At 48.7% G+C, this 21,949-nt stretch overlaps 1 protein-coding gene across 1 annotated transcript in view; it reads left to right on the top strand.

Moving 5' to 3' along the window:
• Window positions 1-21,949, top strand: part of CSPG4 (chondroitin sulfate proteoglycan 4) — a 76,622-nt gene extending 54,673 nt beyond the window's left edge. The window contains exons 6-10 of the mRNA XM_038418173.2: window positions 11,063-11,261; window positions 12,267-12,401; window positions 13,659-13,825; window positions 18,036-18,219; window positions 18,854-21,949. Coding sequence (XP_038274101.1) covers window positions 11,063-11,261; window positions 12,267-12,401; window positions 13,659-13,825; window positions 18,036-18,219; window positions 18,854-20,808 — 2,640 coding nt within the window. The 3' untranslated portion in view covers window positions 20,809-21,949. The remainder of the gene's footprint in view (window positions 1-11,062; window positions 11,262-12,266; window positions 12,402-13,658; window positions 13,826-18,035; window positions 18,220-18,853) is intronic.

Genomic DNA, 21,949 nt, shown 5'->3' with positions numbered 1-21,949 from the left:
AGGTCTATGTCGCTATGTCCTGTGTCCCAATGTCTGCCAAGGTGCCAATGCAGGAAGGGGGAACGTCCAGTCTGGAGATGCATCCCGGCTGATCCATGCGATACCCTGTCACACACACACCCCTCACCAGACCTGTGCAACTCCCCATCCTGCTTGCCCAGCTCTGTGTCCAATCCCCAGCCATCCCCCAACTCAGCCCAGGGAAGAGAAACACTTCTGGGTAACCTGGCCCTCCACTGGGGTTGTAGGAGCCAGGTCTCACTCTGCCCTTCTGCTCCTCTGCAAACGACATCTCGGCCATTTTCCCTACTGCACAGGGCAGGGGACAGAGGATGAGCCATTGCAGAAGCAGGGCAGGAACAGCAGGTAGCACAGCGCACAGCTGATTGCTGCCTACGTGTGACCCAGGGAGCGGGCAATGCACCCTGCATTCATGCTGGCTCCCTAAGCCCCTCGGGGCATGTCAGCCTAACTCCAGGGGAAAGGGGCAAGCCACTGCTGAAGACCCTGTGATTCCACCAGAGCCTGCATGCTGAGTGCACACTGCTGGCTGACCAGGGGGTGGGGATGGGGACCAGGCCAGAACAGCGTTAGGAGTGCGAGATGCTCTGCACCAGAGGGTTTGAACAGAGACGGAAAAAGCCAGCATGGTGCTGCAGGAATCCCTCCTGCATGCCTAAGATAAGTGTGCATCTGGTGCTTCCCTTTGTACAGACTGGGGTGACCAGCAATCATGCCCTGGGCCTGGGTTTGCTGATGCTGGTACATGTCACTGATCCACTGGCCGACCGCCTCAGAGGTTTGCTAAGACATGTGGAGCAGCAGGTGTTAGCATACTAGACACTGCTCCCAAGGACCTGGGTGAAAACAAAATCAGCTGGTATGATCATGTGTAATAATGATGCATTTTAGTCCCTAAGGGACATTGGATCAGGGAAGGTTGCAGGTCTGGACTGAGGGATACCGGCAGAGCTGGGTGGGGTACAGGGCTGAATTGCTGGGGTGCTGCAGGTCAGGATTGAGGTGCATAGGTTGAGCTGTATGTGGGGATCCCAGGGCTGGAATCACAGGGGCCTGCAGATCTGGATCAAGATGATCCGCAGAACTGGGCTGCAGGAAGATTGCCCAGCACCTGTTCTCGTGGCTATCAGCCACTCGCTTTCAAGTCAGATGCCAGCCCAAGTGTCAGGAGAAAAGGAAAACTATAAAACAAAAAGACTCCCTGGTAGTTAAGGAAAGTTGGGGGTCTCGGCTCCAGCTGCTAAGGAGCTGGCTGCCAGCAGTGCCAGGGCAAAGCAAAGGGTGGGGAAGCAAAAAGCAGTTGAACTGAGGCAGTTGTGCTAATTGTGCAGTTTTTCCACTGATCCTTGACATGGATGCTTTTATGAGAGAAAAAAACCTGCTCCTTGGATGCTAAATGAACTCAGTCAAACCTTACATCTGTTTTTCCATCTTCCACCTTGCAATGCCACTGGTGAACACAAGATGGGAGCATTGCCCACTCTGCAGCCTCTGATTCTGTAAAGGGGTTAGCCTGTGTGACTCATTTACATGGTGATTTTACATAGACTCCTTAAGGTCAGACGGGTCCATCATGATCATCTAATAGAGGCCCGCCCCAGTTTCACTCCTGTGCTGGTACGGCACTGGCCTGGCACCCAGGCCGGGGCTCAGCACCACTGCAGCCTTTGTGCCTAGAACGCCCCAGCCCCCAACCCGGGGTATTTCCCGCTCCTGACTGCTGGCATCTGCACTATTGACACATACCTTCCTGAGCCAGCCCCCAGTAGATCAACCCACTAAGGGCAAACAAGAGACTCTGCAGCAAGGGAATTCCCTCCCTTGGGGAAAAATGGGGCATGATGTCATTTGGGAAGCAGGGTTTCCAGCGATTAGAGTGGGGGGCGGGGTTCAGGATTTCTGGGTTCTATTCTCCATTCCGCCGTTAACTCGCTCTTTGCCCTTCGGCTAGTCTGTGCCTCTGTCTCTAACCAGGGTTTCAACGCTGGTCTGCCCTGTTAAGCACTCTCATACCCAGTATTATGAGCACAAAGTACTGCAATAAGAGCCCAGCATGGTCACAGGAACATTATCCTGCTGGCACTGTCCCTAGATACAGTGGGGTGAGTTCAGTGATATCAAGTCCCCAGGGAAGCATCTGCATTAACTGTCAAGCCAAGTCAGACTCCTGCGGGCTCCCTGCGAATGGTAGCTGAGCTCGGAGGGCTTCCAACCAGCATCACTCTCATGAAACCTGGCCCAACAAAGGAGAGAAAGAGCCAGGCCCTAGCCCTAATGCAAGGAAGCGGCCCTCACACTATTCATCAGCAGTGCAAGGATTAAGTTAACAACATTTGTTTCTGTTCCTATAACCTAGGGCTGGATTCGCAGAGGTGCTGAGCACCTCCGACTCCAGCTGAAGTCACGGGAGCTGCAGTAAAAAGCAAAACTCAAGGAGAAGCACATGTGCATGCATGGCCAGAGAAGGGGGTGGGAGCCAGGACTCCTGGGCTCCAGGACCAACTTTGCCACTGCCTTGCTGCGTGACTTGGGGCAAATTGCTTCACCTCTCTGTCGGCCTTTGTATTTTGTGTACAATAATAATAATAATAACTACCTAGCTGTTGTCTAGCACATTTCATCAGCAGATCTCGGGGCACTTCACAAAGGAGGGCAGTAGCATTAGCTCCATTGTACAGATGGGGAAACGGAGGCACAGAGCAGGGCTGTGATTTGCTCCAAGTCACCCAGCAGGCCAGCATCTGAGCAGGGACTAGGAGCCAGGTCTCCTGAGTCCCCATCCAGCCCTCTGCACACTAGGCCACACAAAGGATTGCAGGGCTCAGTTAGGTTCTGGTGAACTGAATGGCTCGTGGGAGCAGGAAAGCGTTCTGAACCACAAAGAGAGGTTTGAACCACCTCTGTGGCAAGCTTTATGGTAAAAAAAAATGGTGAATGTAAAGACAGCCCTGCGTCTTTTAAGGCCAAATTCAAACCTCACAGCCAGAGTCTGAGGTAAAGAGACACGTCCGGGAAGGTTGAAGCCAAGCACTATGCTCAGCTCCAGCCTTTGCCCCAGCTAGTCCCAGACTCAGCACCCAGCTCCCCACAGACATCCCTCTAATAGTGCCTTGGGGAGAACGTCACTCATTCCCCAGAGCTGGACTGGGCCTGCTACCCAGCAAGCCTCTGCGCTGCAGACACAGGCAACTGGGGGTGCTTCCTCTAGTCACAGAGCGTTTTAATCCCTTTTCTGCCAAGCTCACAGCAGCACCTCCCTTCCCCTGGTCAGGTGCTACAGTCCAGGAGTATTATCGTTGCCATGACCTGGGTAATGCTCTGGATCCCATTCAACCCGCCCCTCTGACATGGCACGGAAGCCGCGCTCTCTAACGGGAACGCGGGGAGAGCCCTGCACTCCAGCCACGAGAAAGGACCAGCCACCTCACCCGCCTGTTCTCACTCCGCTGAGATGCTGCTGCCTTGCCAACTCTCAAAGGATGCGCTCAGAGCAGGGGAGGGCAAACACCCATTCACGAGTGCTCCTGCACCTGCTGCATTGGGAGAAACCCGAGCAGAGAGCTAGCAGGGCATCGTTGGCAGGACAGCAGGGTCACTGTGTATGCTGCTTTGCAAGAGTGGGATGCAGGGGTGTGGGGGAGCCTCAGCTGTTGGCTTATTATTATTACCCAGTCCATTACAGTGCATTCCCGCAATACCAAGCTGCCTTCACATGTACATATGCATCCCTCCAGGGCATGCTGCTAAAACCATAGCCCAGAAATAAACCCAGCTTTGTTACAGAAGCAAGGGCCCTTCAGCACTTCCAATTAGGCTAACTGCCCTTCCCCGTCAGTTCATACCTTTTAAAAAAATCAAACATCAGAAAGGATGACTGCATGCCTATTTCTGTGCTGTTAAAATGAATGACTTCACTATTTAAAGGGACCCTAGCCAGGTCATTTAGGTCCAGGATTTAGGTTGTGCAAAACTTAACATTAATAGGAAGGACTGCAAGATTTTTATGTGTTTAAATTCCAGGGAGAACAGCCTGATTTAAACCCTGCTGAGTTTGTAACAGGGGGCCACGTTCTGGGTCCGTTAAGGCATAATGGGGCTGCAGATCTACTTCAGTGAGCCCTCCAGGGAATTCTCCAGCATAAGGGGTGAAACCTCAACAGCCACAGAGTTGGCATAGTCAACTCGAAGCCCAGCAGGAGCTCCAGCACAGAAGGTGTGTGAGGAGGTGGCCTGGTATTCTCAGAACAGCCCATGGAGCCATTGCATTTAGGCACTGGACCAGTTAGACAGGCAGAACTGTGAGGTCTCAATGCGTGGATGAGACAATGGTGTTGGGATTTAGGTTTATTAGGAACTGGGGAATCTTTTGGGAAAGGAGGATCCCATAACGGAAGGATGGGCTCCACCTAAACCAAAACGGAACAAGATTGCTGGCCTGTAAAAATTTTTAATCAAGGGCTGAGGGAAAGCCAACAAGTGTGGAGGAGCACACAGACATCCCTTAGGGGAGGACTTATTAAAGGAGATACTCTATATTCTAGTAAAGTGAGAGGGTCGAAGTTGATGAAGTGAAGGTAGGAACTGAAGAGAAACAATCAAACAATCACAGTCCCATTCAGTTACATCACATGAAGGCAGATACCTAAATACGGACAAATTTTATAAGTGTTTGGATACAAATGCTAGAACTCTAAATAAGAAGATAGTTAAACTTCAGTGTCTGGTATTAAATGAGGATATTGATATAATAAGCATCATAGAATGGGGAGTGCCATTGTATGTGAAAGAAAGCATAGAGTCAAATATAGTAAAAATTTTAAAGGAATCAAACAGTACTATACAATTTCAATGCATAGAATTCCATGCTTGAATAATAAGAGTAGGAATATATGACCAACATCTGACCAGGATGGTCACCAGGACGGTGATCATTACTGTGAAATGCTGAGGGAGATTAGAGAGGCTACAAAAACAGAAAACCGAATTATAATGGGGGATTTAAACTGGGTACATGTCACCTGTGGATGGGATGCCCAAATAAAATGTCTAGATACCATTAATGACTGCTTCTTGGAGTTGCTAGTCCTGGAATCCACCAGGGGAGAGGCAATTCTTGATTTAGTCCTAAGTGGTGCACAGGATCTGGTCCAAGAAGTGAGTATAGCCGAATTGTTCAGTAATAGCAACAATAATGTAATTAAATTTAACATCCTTGAAGGGGGAAAAATACAAAAGAAATCCACCCCAGTAGCATTTAACTTTCAAAAGGGGAAATAAACAAAGAAGAGAGGGCTAGTTAAATAGAAATTAAAAGTAACAGTCACAAGAGTGAAATGCCTGCAGGCAGTCATAGGACAAGGTCTTAGGATAAGAGGTCTTCTCATGGATGAGTTTCAGAATAGCAGCCATGTTAGTCTGTATCTGCAAAAAGAAAAGGAGTACTTGTGGCACCTTAGAGACTAACAAATTTATTTGGGCATAAGCTTTCGTGAGCTACAGCTCACTTCATCTGATGCATACAGTGGAAAATACAGTGGGGAGATTTTATATACATAGAGAACATGAAACAATGGATGTTACCATACAGACTGTAACAAGAGTGATCAGGAAAGGTGAGCTATTACCAGCAGGAGAGCGGGGGCGGGTACTCTTCTGGCTCTGTCAATCTGTTTCTTCACTTCAGCAGGTGGGTATTGTAGTTGTAAGAACCCACCTGCTGAAGTGAAGAAACAGACTGACAGAGCCAGAAGAGTACCCAGAAGTCACCTACTACACGACAGGCCCAATAAAGAAAATAACAGAACGCCACTAGCCGTCACATTCAGCCCCAACTAAAACCTCTCCAACGCATCATCAAGAATCTACAACCTATCCTGAAGGACGACCCATCACTCTCACAGATCTTGGGAGACAGGCCAGTCCTTGCTTACAGACAGCCCCCCAACCTGAAGCAAATACTCACCAGCAACCACACACCACACAACAGAACCACTAACCCAGGAACCTATCCTTGCAACAAAGCCCGTTGCCAACTCTGTCCACATATCTATTCAGGGGACACCATCATAGGGCCTAATCACATCAGCCACACTATCAGAGGCTCGTTCACCTGCGCATCTACCAATGTGATATATGCCATCATGTGCCAGCAATGCCCCTCTGCCATGTACATTGGTCAAACTGGACAGTCTCCACATAAAAAAATAAATGGAAACAAATCAAACGTCAAGAATTATAACATTCAAAAACCAGTTAGAGAACACTTCTATCTCTTTGGTCGTTCGATTACAGACCTAAAAGTGGCAATACTTCAACAAAAAAACTTCAGAAACAGACTCCAACGAGAGACTGCTGAATTGGAATTAATTTGCAAACTGGATACAATTAACTTAGGCTTGACTAAAGAAGTGGATGTGTCATTACACAAAGTAAAACTATTTCCCCTTGTTTATTTCCCCCCCTACTGTTCCTCACACATTCTTGTCAACTGCTGGAAATGGCCAACCTTGATTATCACTACAAAATGTCCCCCCCCCATAATAAACCCCCAAGAGTAAAGGCCCAAGGCAGCAAGTTTAAAACAAACAAAAGGAAGTATTTCTTCACACAACACATAGTAAACCCGTGGAACTCATCACCAGGGGATGTTGTGAAGGGTGCAGCCAAACGTATAAATGGGTTCAAAAAAGAATTCCTGGAGTATCGGTCCATCAATGGCTATTAGTCAGGATGGTCAGGGATGCAACCCCATGCTCTGGCTAAAACTCTGACTGCCAGAAGCTGGGACTGGCCAACAGGGGATGGACACTTGATAAATAGCCTGTTCTGTTCATTCCCTCTGAAGCACTTGGCATTGGCCACTGTCAGAAGACAGGGTACTGGGGTAGATGGACCATTGGTCTGACCCAGTATGGCCATTCTATTGTTCTTATGAAAGTCAAGGCAGCCCTCAGACTGCTCTAACCTTTTCCAGAGGGCAAAGCAGCCCCCGACACAGGGGATACACAAAGCCATTCCGCTTCATTGTCTGCTCTGAACTCAGCTCATCCACAGGCACTGTTTGGCTCCCTGGTGTTTAAGCCATCTTGTGGTTGCAACCTTGCAGCCCTTGTGGCCCGAAAGCGAAACTAACTAGAAACACAAGTGAAACTTACCAGTCACAAGACAAACACAAAAGATCATTTGGGGTTTATTCAGATGCTCGGCCTCTTTAAAAGAAGCTTTTTCATGGATAAATCAAAGAAAGGAATCAGTACATGGGCTAACCCTTCATAACAGCAACACCTTCCCATTAAAAGAAAAGGAGTACTTGTGGCACCTTAGAGACTAACAAATTTATAAGCTTTCGTGAGCTACAGCTCACTTCATCGGATGCATTTTCCCATTAGTGAGTCCAAGTCCAGCTAAAGCATTCCTGGAGCTAGTCTCTAAACTACACTGGGTGCTCACAGAGAACACAGGCGACACGAAGTCTGACCGGATATAATAAGACGAGTAAGTAAGAATAGAAACCAAGTGCAAAGCTTTAATAATTCAGAGGGGATGTGGAATATAATTAAGCACTTCAGTGGCTGCAGAGCAGGCTTTCTGTAAGAAACCCCGAAGAGTAAAGGCCCAAGACATTCCATTAGTCGTTCCTGCTGTTCAGGAAGCATTGTCTACCGAGCTGCAGTTCTTTCCATTAGTCTGCAATGGGGAATAATGCTTTTCAATGGGGCAGAAATAAATTACAACAAGTTATTGGTTTAGGAAATGTGCCACTGCTGCACATGCTCAGAACCACATATTTTAGCCCCAGCCCGTGTGAATTCAGGATGGTGCTGAACCTACTATAAATTTTACCTGCCATTAAAAGTCCTCCAAAAGACCTTTTTTCCCTCATTAGCCACAGGTACCTGCAGATGGAATGCAAAAGTTCTTGAATGCGACACAGATGTGTGCAGAGCCCTCAGCTATTTATTGCCACCCTCAGGGGCTGTTAGATCTCAGACACAAATTAAACAGCAGCTTCCATTGAGATGGCTTTGACTCTAAAGGGGACGCTCTGAAACAGGCATGTTTCCCCGCAATCCTGGCTTGTATTTAGAGAGCATCTTCCACCCCAGACTCCAGAACTATGGGACCAGCCATGGGAATCCTCACAGAACTGCCATTGACTTCACTGGTTGCTTCATGGTGGAGGGCTTGCAGGACCGAGCCATTCATGTCATATAGTGTACCTGTGCTTAGGAGATGCCCTCAAATAACAACCATTCAGGGGAGCTGGATTAAGCCCTTTGTGACCACAATTTTACAGTACAGTTTTTAGTAACTGCCATCATTTAGGGCCTAATCCAGAACTCCCTTGGAGAGTCAGGCCCAGATTCTCAAAGTGTTTCCATGCCTAGGGGACTTAGGCATCAAAATACCGTTGAAGATCTGGGCCTTATCTCCACCATGCAAGCTGCAGGGAGATATTGCACATTTAGTAGACGCTGCAGCTTCTCAACTGATATATGGCATCATAGGCATTCCTTCATCCATAAAATGCAGCCACCTCTGGGGTGTCATGCAGCCTACAGCCCCCGCTGCATAAGATTTTAGGGCAGAGAGTGGAGAATCAAGTAAGTCAGTAGAACACAAGAGGTACTTGCTCCTTTGCCAAACGATCACAGGTACTCAGGAGCTTGCTTTTATCTCTTGGACTAGCTTGTCCACCTGAGCCCTGGAAGAAGGGAAGTTGTGTGCCTAAGACACCAGTCCAGAATTGGAGGGTTCCAAGAATGTTCTTTATTTAAAACTTTCGCCATAGCAACATCCTGTCACTGCAATAGGAATCATAGAATATCAGGGTTGGAAGGGACCTCAGGAGATCATCTAGTCCAACCCTCTGCTCAAAGCAGGACCAATCCCCAATTTTTGCCCCAGATCCCTAAATGGCCACCTCAAGGATTGAACGCACAACCCTGGGTTTAGCTGGCCAGAGCTCAAACCACTGAGCTATCCCTCCCCAGGAAGAGAACCAGCTACACCCAATCAGACAATGGAAAACTTTCAACTCAAGGGTTTGGTGAGCGCATGAAACTGCCTGAGTCGAGATCAAGTGCCTGGAACCAGAGCCGAAAGGTTGATTTTATTGTCGTGTCTCCTGGAAGCAAACATTCCAGCTGAGGCTGCAGTTTGTACAGATTGGGTGTGCCCTGTTCTAACACAGGGAGCTGCTCAAAGGCCAAAGAGGGTCTGGGCCTGACTTCCTGCTGTGAGGAGCCCTGCCCAGCCTAGCATGACAGAGCTCGCACATCATCAGGCTGAAAACAATTCCACGCTTTCTGCCTGGCCTCATTTTCCAACTGTTTTGTAGAGACAGGGGCTGAGCAACAATACCCAAAATCAGAACCTCCAGCTTGGTCTCTGGGCTTTGGTTCTGGATCGTTTCTAAAGTGGCATTGGCCCAAATCCCACAGTCCTTCAGGGAGCCAAGCTCCCATTGATTTTTATGGGAATTTGGCCCCATTAAAGACCAAAAGAATTTGGCTCATCGCAAACAATAAATACCTGGCTCTAAAATCTAATGTACCAGTTATTTAAGGCAATAGAAAGTCTCCCAGCCAAATCCATCCCCCGGTGTAACTTTGCCCCAGCAGGATTTCCTCCCCATGGGAGTCCAGGGACCAGTGGCCACACCTAGCAGTTATCAATCTAACAGGGAAGACATTCCAAATGCTTTGCAAATTCCTTACACTTTGCATGATCTGTTGCTCATTCCCCTCCTGCAGTGTGACCTGAGGCAAGTTGCTTCACCCCCTACACACTTTGTCTGTCTTGTCTATGTAGAGTGAAAGCTCTTTGGGACAGAGATGTCTGCACAGCACCTAACACAACAGGGCCCTCATCTTAGATGAGGTTTCTGGATGCTAGTGTAATCTAAATAATAGTAGGTTTCAGAGTAGCAGCATGTTAGTCTGGTATTCGCAAAAAGAAAAGGAGTACTTGTGGCACCCTAGAGACTAACAAATTTATTTGAGCATAAGCTTTCGTGAGCTACAGCTCACTTCATCGGATGCATCCGATGAAGTGAGCTGTAGTTCACGAAAGCTTATGCTCAACTAAATTTGTTAGTCTCTAAGGTGCCACAAGTACTCCTAAATAATAGTAATAGCTCATCACCCTGAGGAAGATTGCTCCCAGACAATTACAACTTGCTGCCATGGCTTTACATGATGCATAGCTAGTTTACATACTTTTCATTCCACAAGGGTTTGCTGGAGCAGTTTATGGCTTCATTAGATAAGGATGGTAGGATTGGAAGCTTTTCAGTTAGAGACTGTAGCACAAGCTAAATGAGACAATAATATGGAAAGAAGAACTGGCTGAGTGGGGTTATGTGGAGAGAGCTCAAAACCAGTGACCCAGTTGAAAGTGCCGTGGTAAAGTCTGCGTGAGATCCCAAGACACAAAGCCTGCTAAAAGTGTGGGCCAGAGAACGTTGGTAGAGAGAATTCTCACTCACCAGCTTCCAACCCCTCTATGGAGATTCTTTAAGCCACACATGCACCCAGTGAGGTGAGTCAGTATCATTAGCCCCACTTCACAGACGGGGATACTGAGGCTCAGATAGGTGATGTGACTTGACCAAGGAAGCAAGGTGAGTTAGTGGCAGAGTCGGCAATAGAACCCCAGATTCCTGCCCTCCACTCTCCTGTTCTAACCAAGAAACGATGCTGCCCTGGTAATACAATTGGCTTTATGTCCGTGAGCACCTGGCTTCCCAGCTTGTGACATGAAACATCAGTTCCAAACAGCTGAGGTCCAGTCACAGAGTGGCATGGTGCCTGTGAAACCACCAGATTATCTGCATATCCCCCCTCTCTGTGTACACTCATGTAAGTAGTCCAGCTGCTGTCAGTGAGGCTGTGAGGATGGGAGGAGATTGGTTTGGGCCCCCAGCTGGCTATGAAATTAGCTCTCTGAAGGCACTGGTGGAATCTCTCCATTCCTTTGGGAAACTATATCAAGTTCACGCTTGGCTGATTGCTCAGAATTTCCTCCCCCCTCCCCGCAGATGCAAGAAGGTACCATCACAGAGATCACTCCCGATATCCTGAGAAGTGAGGATGAGGACTCCCCTCCGGAGGAAGTGGTTTATTCCATCAGGCCCCCAACCAATGGGAAGGTTGTGCTGAAGTCGTCTCCTAGCAACGGGATCCTGCAGTTCACTCAGGCTCAGATAAATAGTGGTCTTGTTCAGTTTGTGCATGAAGGTAGGTAATGGACAGGTGTAAGCAGGACATTCCTGGGCCTGGAGGCCAAGGTGCAGGGGGGCCTGTTGTGGATCAATGCGGGGAGAGCTGTGTGTTAAGGAAAACTAACTCCGGCAAGTAAAATACCCCAACATGGCACTGCCCAGCCCAGAAACACTAGGGTACAGCCCACAGCTGGAAAGCACCCCCTGTCCTGGACAAGAGGAGACTGCCATCTCCCAGGGAAATCCTGCTCTCACTAGCTCCAGTGTAAATGCAGAGTAACCTCCTCAGCTTCAATGCCATTACTCCAGATTTACAGCAGCCCTGCAAGTTCGTTCAACTTGAAGTTGGCTTTCCCCTGATGTGTAACTCACCTAATGCCTGGCCCTCCCACACAATTAACCTGTGTTGTGATGTACTGAGCTCGGGCACTGTGTCCGACAGCCTGGCATCTACGGCAAGGGCTCAGTCTTCCTGTCACTTAAGATAGGACGCAGGGGCAGCCACCTCCCCACATGATTCCCAAACCCCCTGCTTCTTGGCTGTCCTCGTTTTATTCTGGTGACCACCTGTAAGGGCACCATGGACCATAATTTGGCAATCACGGACAGCGTAGTGACACAAGGGGACTCTACAATAGAGCCCAGCCCTGACCTGGTGTGAGCCAAGGAAATTCAGCTTCCATGCTTACTCATTCCTGAGCTGGGCTAGTTTCCCACACACACGTGCGCACACCCAATACACAAACACACAAGTCACCAGTGGACCCCAGCCCAGTGCTGAGCTGGGGGAATTCAGTTTTCCTGCTCATTCAGCCCTGAACAAGGCTTCCCAAGTCACTAGTGCACCCCAACATTGGCTAGTGAGGAATTTAGTCTCCATGTTCATTCCTTCACAAGCTTTGCTACGCTGCTCCACCAGTGTCTCTCACCCTCTGCCCTCCTCTTGTGGGGTAAGAGTTGTCACTGTCATGCCCCTGGATCCCACTGACTGATCCCTGTCCCACTAATGTGCTTTCTGCAGGACCCCTTGATGGTGGCTTCTCCTTCAATCTATCTGATGGCAAGAACATCTCCCCCAGGCATTTCTTCACTGTGAGCGCCCAGAAGAAATTGGTCATCACCTTGGAAAACAAACAGGATCTCACTGTGTGTCCAGGTGAGTCGTCCACAGAGGAAAGAGGGGTGACTCCAGTTGGGGCTGCTGAAAGGAGGGGAGCTGGGTCAGCAAGAGCCTTGAGAAGTCATTGAATCAGCAGCGTCCAGCAGCTCCAGTGGCTATTGGGCTAGGTTGGTTTATAGAAGGAGAGAAGAAAAATCAGTGGAAGACTGTGTTAAAAGAAACATGAGTGGGAGTAAGGTGTGTCAGGCTAAAAAGAGGAAGGGCTGATGGTAACAGCTTATGGGCGGTGATGGAGGCAGAATGAAAGACAATGCAGGAAAAGGTAGATGCTTTGAAAGCTACGTGTTGGGCCTTTGTCCTGACTGGCTTCTACTATGTCGGTACTGCCAGCAGCCCTCCCCCAGAGGATCCAGTGCACGGCTGTTCTTCCATGCAGACAATTAGGCATGCTGCAGTGGGAGGCGATGGGGTACGTGATCTGGCACAAGAAAGAGCCCTTGGCCTGATTTGTGACTCCGCTCCCTTTCTGAGAACACAGATGGCATTTCACCTCCTATTGTGGCATTTACCTAACACTCAAGTGACACTTTCTGGACTAGCAGCACAGAGAGAGGGGGACATGGTAAGAGGAATTTCTGTTGCCCCCGAGACATAAGGACTCAGCAGCCTCTTAGGCTCAGATTTTCAGAAAAATGCACAGGCAGCAGCATAACCCAAGCTGCTCATTTGCAGTTACCCAGATTGCGCGGCCTGCAAAAATCAGGATCATTCTTTGTGCAGATGGGGCATTTATGATCATTTGCTTACATAAATACCCGATCCATGCTTGGAATCATGGCAGGTGTGGAGGCAAATCAAGCAGACATTTTGTGTGCACTTAAATGGGCAGTAAAGCTGGTCCTTAAAGGCTGTGGTTGGTTAGCTTAAAATATATCTGTGTGTATAAATATTTATGTCTAGCACTGAAATCCACTTGAAAACTCCCACTGACGTCACTGATGCAGGGACAAGTATCTGATGATATCCAACGGATGCATATCAATGCCCCACATGCCCTTTTTCTGTCCAGGGGATTAGCCCAAATTCTGGGATGGGACTTGAATTTATGGGTGTAAGGATATGAATGAAAGGGATGCTAAGGGAGCTAATGCTCTCTGATCTGTGTGATTATGCCAGGTACCCATGCAGTTAGAGACATCTTACCCTGTAAGATACATCCTTCTATAAAGGGGGGAGGGCGGGAGCACTGATGGGTGCTGTGAATAAATACACTGTATACTATTTGTTTTAAAGGGACCCTTCAGCCAATCACAAGCCAGAATTTGAAAGCAGTAACCAACAGCAAAGCAGATTCCCGCCCCTTATTTTACAGCATAGAGGAACACCCACAACTGGGCAGGCTGGTGAATTATCATCTGGGCAGTGCCAATGGACCACTAGAGAACTTTACCCAGGCTGAGGTAAGTACTCCTGCCTCCCCATTGTCCTGTCCCTCGGGTTAGAGAAGAGACAAGATTCAGGTGCCTTGATTCATTATCGAGGCTGCTGCACCAGAGGCGTTGCCACATGTGGGCGGGGTGGGGTGTGGGCCACCCTATTAGCAGCTAGGCCAGCCCAAATCTGAGCATGGCTGAATGCCAAGTGTAAGTAAAGTTCTTCATGAGCAATATCAATGATTTGCTCCAATAGCAGACCTTGCTCACTGCCTGTCCAGCATAAATTGCAGCCCACACAAATTTCCTTTCCTAGCTATGCCACTGTGCTACACCTGCACAAACCCTATAGTTCTCGCAAACCCTCTAGATCCCAGCCTGACTAACACAACTGGATTATACAGCACAATGCAGTCTTCTTTAGTCACAGCTGAAATATACGCAAGGAGACTGGATGGCTCAAGGCATCAGAGCCATTTACCTCCTTGTCACCAGGGCAAATCCAGCCAGAGCTGATAATGACCATACACTGTTGCATGTGCCCTGTGGTGTTTAGTGGTCTCTGAGACGCGAGTCAGTGGTGTCTCAGACCAGTTCCCAGTGCTGGGAGAAGTATCAACACAACCAACGTCCTTGCTGGCGGCCTCAGAAAAGAGGCCATTGAGACAACTGGCTTTTTCAGCCCTACAGAAGGTCCTAAAATCTGACGTTAAGGGGGATTATCAGACTCTGTTCTGGAAGCCTGACCCTGTGTTTGGAAGTAGACAGAGGATATGTGCCTCTAGCCTTGTCAAACTGGCATGTTTCACCAGCTCTGAATTCACTGCTCATTCCTGGATGAAACATGAGGGCCTGATCCATGGCAGTGGTAAAGCAGCACAGCACCATCAAAGTCAATGGAACAGTATCAGCTGAGCAGCTAGCCCTTCCTTTGCCAAAACTGAGGCCTTCCTCCCAAATCCCAAATCAAAAAAAGACGCCATTGTCTCTCTCCACCGGGTGCCACACTCCACCCGTTTCAGCACAAATCTTGGTCCTAGCAGCTTCCACTATAACCTGGGGCCAGAAACCCCCTCAGGTCTGCCATAGGAATCTTGGAACTCTGGAGCCCTGCCTTTAATAGCAAGCAACCAATTCAGAATTCACCTCTTCCCACTCCTCCTGGCATCAGCGCTCCCCGGTTTGCTACTACATTATTTTGCAGAGCAGGCTGTAAGATCAGGCATGCTTAGACTGAGCACACTCACCTGCTGCCTTTCTTTCCATGGAGGAACAGATGGGACCCAGTACATTTCTCAAATTATATATTACATTGCAGTTTGCAGGTTGTTGATCTCTTTCACCTCCTCTCTCGTCTTTCTCCTTCCGCCTTTCTTTTCCTTCTTTTCTCTCTCTTTTTCTACCATCACCATTCTAACTCAACACACACCCCTCTCTTATGGAAAAGTCTTACAAAATGCTACAGTAAATGCACTAATAGGATTCTACAGAAATGACTCTCAAACCCTTTTGAATGTAAGAGAAAATTTTACTCCTGCTACACAAATTCAAAAGGCTGGCCTGGTCATTCTATCGAAATGTGGCCTGATTGTTCTCTCTAGGAATTTTCCATGAAGAATGCAGCATTCCTGGGTAGCTTCTAAACTTTGGTAGGCATGATTTGTTTTCAGTTTGCCCACTGAGACAGCATGGTCTAGTGATTAAAGCAGGAAGTTGGGATCTATTCTCAGCAATGCCATTGAGTTGTTCAACAGTTCACTTCACCCCTTTGTACCCTTTGGTAATATTGGGACAGTGATAGTCACCCACCTTGTAATGTGCTTTGAGATTCTTGGATGAAACGTGCTATACAAGCACAGAGTATTACTACTATTCTGTTCTGTTCTCTGAGGGCTCAGCACCCAACCACATCTGTCAGAACAGAAGAAAGAGCAAATACACAGGAGAATGCTGCTCCTTTCATCCAGCGCTGCTCTGATTCAGACTTCCCCTGAGATCCCCAGCACAGAACTCAAACCACATTTTGTTTTTCGTTTCTCATCCTCTTTTCAATCCCCACCTCTTTGGATAGTCCCAGCAAGCAGCAGGGCTGTAAACACCATCCCATCAGATAGGCTCTGAACTCTTCTGCCATCACCAGCCAATGAAATATTCACCGGGTTACCACAGCAACGCATGCAGTTGCCACGGCTCCCTTGACATCACACTCCAGAAAGGCTTTGGCAGATGATGGCCCCAGTGTCCCCAGCAACATGTGAACAGACGGATGTTCAAACTGGGTCACCTCTGATGGGGTTTCAAATTAGGGGTCTCTCCCCCTCCAGAAATCTACTGCTGCCTTCATCAGAGTAAGGGAGGTGCAGACATGGAAACATCTCGATTAAAGAGAGGGCAAAGGGTACGTTAATAATTTTTACAGTGCAAACCAGCAAGGGCCTACTATCCAAATCAAGCACAAGTAGCCAGACACACACACAAGTACAATTGCACATCTAAATTGTGCACACATTGATCGTGGCTGCACATGCAAATCAGGATTGTGTAATTGACCATTTGTACCCACAATTAGCTGATTTAGGCAAAAAATCCAGGTGACTGCACATACAAACTAGGCATTTTTTTTTTGCATGTGCAATTCTGCCTGCTGAGTTTGGAGAACTGCATTTAAGGGAGGCTTCTCACGCTAATTTAACACTGCTTTAAACAGCTACAGCTTTCAAGTCACCATTTCTTTTGCTAGTAAAGCTATGAATGAGTTTCCCATATCTTCCCACATGAGCTGTTCTCAGCCCACTTCAGAATGAAGATCTCTCCAGTTCTGTGCTTCCCATATCCCTCTATAGTAGTTATTCTCAGCCCACCAAGTAAGGGGGTGGGAGAAGAATCAGTCTTGTCTTTCAACATCTCCTGACAACATCATTATTATACATACCACCTGAGATCCCAGTCCCATGATGTTAGGCACTGCACAGACATTGTGAGAGACGCTCCCAGCCCTAATGCACTTACAATCTAAATAAACAAGACAGACAAACAGTGAGAGGGGAGGTGACATGCCCAAGATCACCCAGCATGTATGTGCAGAGTCAGGAATAGAACCTAGGTCTCCTAATACCCAGCCTAGTAACTTACCCACTAGATCAATGCTCAGAACCACTACTACTCTTTGTTTTAAGTACTCCTATCTTAGTGTTGGCTCCACTCCTTTGCCCTTCTTCTCTGCTCCTGCCCACATCCCTCCATTCTCAGCCCAATGCAGACTGAGGGCCCCTTCAGCACTGCTTGTGCCCATTACACAAACTGAAGAGTTGCACCTGTGGCCTGAACGGGTAGCCAAAATTCGGGGTCTTGCGGTGTTGTTTCCATTAGGACAAGAAATCAACGGTACAAGTCAGTTATATTCTAGATGTAATCTTGTGTATTTACTATGTGCACACAGACCTTTTTCCATGAGCATAAAGAAACAAAGAGCAGGCAGTTTCCTGGCTCAGAAATCCCCACGTCTGCTCTTCCAGCAAGCTCTCTGCCCAAGAAGCCCTGTTCCTCTGCAGGTCACACACACATCTCATTTTCCTGGCTTTCTGCCTCCAGCACACACTGCTTGCAACCAATAGCTTAACTCCTGAACTTGCATCAGGGAAAGCCCTCAGTGCCCACAGCTTAGCTCTGACCTGCCATGAGGCCAGTGTCTTGGACAGTCGTCCCCTGCACCATCATCTGTAGCTGCTTTTATTAAATAAAAAAGCTTTTATTGCTCCCTCTGTTACACCCTAAAGAGGGTGCTTGGCACTCCATTGGCTTTAGGATCTGAAACCCCTCCCCCCCCCCAGTGGCAGCCACTAGCACCTTTCAGCATAACAGAGGGCTTGATTCTCCCATTCTTCTGTGTTGGACACCAAGAGGGGCACTGGGAGGCAGCATGACCCAGTGGTTAGAGCAGAGAGCTAGGCATCAGGAATTCTGGCTCCTACTCCCTACTCTCCCATCAACTCACCATACAACCCAAGCAGTCGCTGTGCCTTAGTTTCCCCACCTGTACAAAACTGATAATGATACCGCAATGATTAGAGATCTATAAATAAAACAGATGGGCAGATCTCTTGCTGAATTCAGTGGCAGTTCTGCATGCTGGCTGGCTGCAAGATCCTGTCCAGGAAATGGTATTGGGTATTATTTCTTGTTTTATTTTGCTACGATTAAAAGGTTCTTTGTTCATTTGCTTTTTGTTTCAAACCAGGTGGATAGTGGAATAATTTTTTACCAGCACGACATGCCTCAGCAGCCATTCTGGCTTACCCAGGATGCTTTTCACTTCCGAGTCGGCTCCCCACCCACAGTAACCGATTCATACATCCTTAGAGTGCTGGTCTCATTTGAGGCAAGCTGTCCCCAACCCTCAACAAAGCTGTGGAGAAACCAAGGTAAGAGAGCCATGGGGCTGTTGGGAACAAAGCTGCGCTGGCTCCCATGAACAGACCAGGGAGGCTGTGGCCAAGGGGAGGAGGCTGCAGACAATGTAATCCAGGAAGCAAGGGACACAAGAGCTGTACTGAACTTTGCTAGTTCTCTCTCTCTCTCTCTGTATTACCGAGGATTCTTAGAACAGCCATTCTGAATCTCCACACTGAGATCTTAGTTCAGGAAGGCACCCCATGCCGGACAGCACTTCAGCATAATGGGAGCTGAACAAGTGCTTGAATGCTTTCCTGAATCGTGGCTCCTCTGCAGCAGGGACTCTCATACTTCTCTTCTCTCAGTCCTTCCCTTCCTGTGGCTTCCCTCTTCCTTCTGTAGCTCTCAATCTTCCTCGATTCCTTTCCTTTCCTCCTGCAGAACCATTGCGATACACTGCATTTGTTCTCCTTCCCCTGCCTCCAGCTTTCCTTTGTACCTCTCTTCCTTGAGCTCTCCTCCATAGCATGCTCTGTTTTAGCTCCACTGTCTCTCTGTCCCAGCCCTTACTCCTCTCCGCATCACCTCACCCTTTCTGGTTCCTCCTGGCTGAGTGCTGTTGTTGTCAAGACAATCACGGGACTGTGTTCTCTCTTCTTCCAGGCCTCAGGATCCTGGAAGCTCAAAGAACACAAATTGACACCTCAGTGCTGGATGCTTCCAACCTGTTGACCAAAGTTCCAGAGTCCAAGCGGGCATCCTATGACGTAGTGTTCCTAGTTACGGAGCTGCCCATCCATGGGCACCTTTCTGTTGCGGACGTACCCATCAGCGAAGAACATCCCTACTTCCTGCAGTCCGATGTGGTCGTGGGTAACCTGGAATACACTCACCATGGGTCTGGGACCCAGGAAGATAATTTCAGATTTAAGGCTTCGCTACAGCCTAGGGCTAAGGAGTCTACTTGGCCTCCACAGGAAGGAGGGGGCTTGGTCATTTCTGAAGCATTCAACATAACAGTGAGCGAGATCAATGAGAAACCACCTCGCCTCGCAAAGCAAGGCCGTGCTCTGCAGGTTCTCCAAGGCTCCTTGGCAGTCCTCTCCCAGGATCACTTGGATGTAGTAGATCCTGACAGTTCCCCTGAAGAGGTTGAATACAGAATCCTCAAGGGGCCATCCAATGGCTTCCTGGCCAACACACGCAACAAACAGGTGCCTATCGGCCAGTTTACCCAAGCAGACATCAATGCTGGGCACCTAATGTTCATCACCAATGGGAGTGGTTCTCCTGGGTCCTTAGAGTTCAGCATCTCCGATGGGCATAATCCACCCATCTTCACTTCTCTGGAGATTGAGGTTCTGCCTGAAGTGACCACAGTGATGAGCCAGATACCCCTGGAGATACCCCAGGGTCTAAACATTGCATCGCTGTCTCGAGAGCACCTCCTGGGGGCATCACATCCAGGGGAACAAGAGGTCCATTACACAATCACCAGGGATCCAAAATTTGGCCAGTTGAGGGTCAATCAAAGCCCAGCAAGAAGCTTTTCCCAGAAGCAAGTGGACAATGGTGAAGTGACTTTTACTTTCACAGATTTCATCTCCACCAGGGACGAATTCCAGTTCCTCTCAACGTCCAAAGGAGCAAACACATCAGGGGGAGTGAATGTGACAGTCAAGGCCTTGGTCAGGACACAGCAGGGGATTCGGTGGCCAAGGGGAACTACCGCCCTTCTGGACACCAGTGTCCTTGATGCCAGTGAGCTGGCCAACAAGACAAAGAGCATCCCAGCTTTTACAATCCTCAGAGCCCCGAAGGGCAGCCATTTTGTGAAAGTCTCAGGAGACAAAGACAGTAAGCATGCACCCATTGATACATTCACTCAGCACGACCTCGAGCAGGGGCTGGTCGGGCTGGAAGTGCTGGAAATGGAAGATGCTGGCCACCGCTTGTTGAATGACAGCTTTCTGTTCGAGCTGGCAGCTGATGGGGTGCCACCCGCCCTGGAATTTCTGAGGTATACCACAGAGCCGTACAACTCCTCCACGCCATACGAAACCCCGTTGCTCAGAGCCCCCCACCTCCCGGAGATGAGTGATAGGCGAACATCCCAAGAGGTGAGCCCCTCCTCACAAACACTGGCCACCCAGCCCCAGGGCTCCGACCAGCTGAGCCACAACACCAGCAAGCACGACACGCTTCCAACAGCCTGGCGGGGCCACGAAGCCACCACGAGCCCCTCTCCCTTGGAGGGGGGCACATTTCTCAGCTTCATTGAAGCCAACATGTTCAGCGTGATCATCCCAATTTGCCTGATCATCCTCCTCCTGGGATTAATCCTTCCCCTGCTCTTTTATCTCCACAAACGCAACAAGACTGGGAAGCACAACGTCCAGGGGACAACTTCCAAACCCAAGAACGGGGCAGTGGTCGACCAGGAAACCTTCCGCAAGACTGACCCGAACCAAGCCATTCCTTTAACAACTGTGAACGCTCTGGAGACCAAAGGATCAGGGCCTACAGGCAAAGGGTCGGGAGGGCAGCAGGACCCCGAGCTACTTCAGTACTGCAGGACATCCAACTCCGCCTTAAAAAATAACCAGTACTGGGTCTGAACGCTGGGCCGAGAGGCTAAAAGGCAAGATTGTCTTCAAGCAGAGCTCCTCGGCCTCCTGGATTGTTATGAAGTCATCCTGTCTCTTCCTCCTCCTCCTCCCTGACAAACAGGAGGCAATCCCATTGACACAAGAGGACTCCTGGAGATGCTGGGTACCTCAGATGGTTCCAGAATCTCCCTGGTATGACAGCAGGGAATTTCCCTGAAGGGAATAAATATCCTGATATCCCAGGTCTTCCAGTTGTTTGCGTGGGATGGGACAGGGGAGGGAAAGGACGGCTGAAAGCCAGATAACTCCTGTGGGTGAATTAACTGTGCAGTGTAATGGGCAAGGAAAGGTTGTGGAAATACAGTGTGCCCCCAGTGAATCCTTTCCAGGCAGATATTTGACAACCTCAATAGCTCATCTGCTCTGGGAAGGAGTTACAGATACCAATAAATCATAGGACTGGTAGGTCCTGGTTGGCCCATCTCGCTCAGCCTAAGCATAGGAGTGTCTGCACTTAATCGTTTCAGTGAGGCTGGTGGGAGGTGAGCTCTCTGCCAGGGTGTTTTTCTGGCATACAAGGCAAGATTAAGAGCAATTTGCACTCAGTCAGGGTGGACACAGAACCCTCCAAATTCCCCAGGGCTAGGCGGGCTGAGGCACTGGCCCATAGGGTCAGAAAATCTCCACTGCCGAAGCCAATGGAATTTAAACTGTCCCCAACCATTCGGAAAAGCAATCTCTTTTTCTTTGAATATTTGTCATGTGTTGCATCAGATGGATTGAACAGTCATTTACCATATTGCACAACAGGTGGAAGGAATGTCACAGATTACAAAACTGGAGCATGTTTGCGGTGATTAGGGTCTATCAGGATGCCACTATCTGGGACGTCTGTTGATGTGTGGAATATATTTTATGAAACAGATAACAAACATATGGGGCCCAATCCTCAGCTGGTGTAAGTCAGCAGAGCTCCACTGATTTTCATCAGCTGAGGATCTGGTCCTGTGCTATATCGGACCTGATTCTGCTCTCCCTTATGTCAGTGTAAATCAGGAGTAACCCCACAGAAGTCAAAGGAGATACATATGAGAGAAGAATTAGATCTGTTATAAGGACACTCCAGCAGAAGTACCCACAACAAAGTGCC

Source organism: Dermochelys coriacea, chromosome 10, assembly GCF_009764565.3.
Source record: "Dermochelys coriacea isolate rDerCor1 chromosome 10, rDerCor1.pri.v4, whole genome shotgun sequence".
Taxonomy (NCBI): domain Eukaryota; kingdom Metazoa; phylum Chordata; order Testudines; family Dermochelyidae; genus Dermochelys; species Dermochelys coriacea.
The sequence above is the reverse complement of the archived record's forward strand: the minus strand, read 5'-3'. Positions and strand labels throughout refer to the sequence as shown.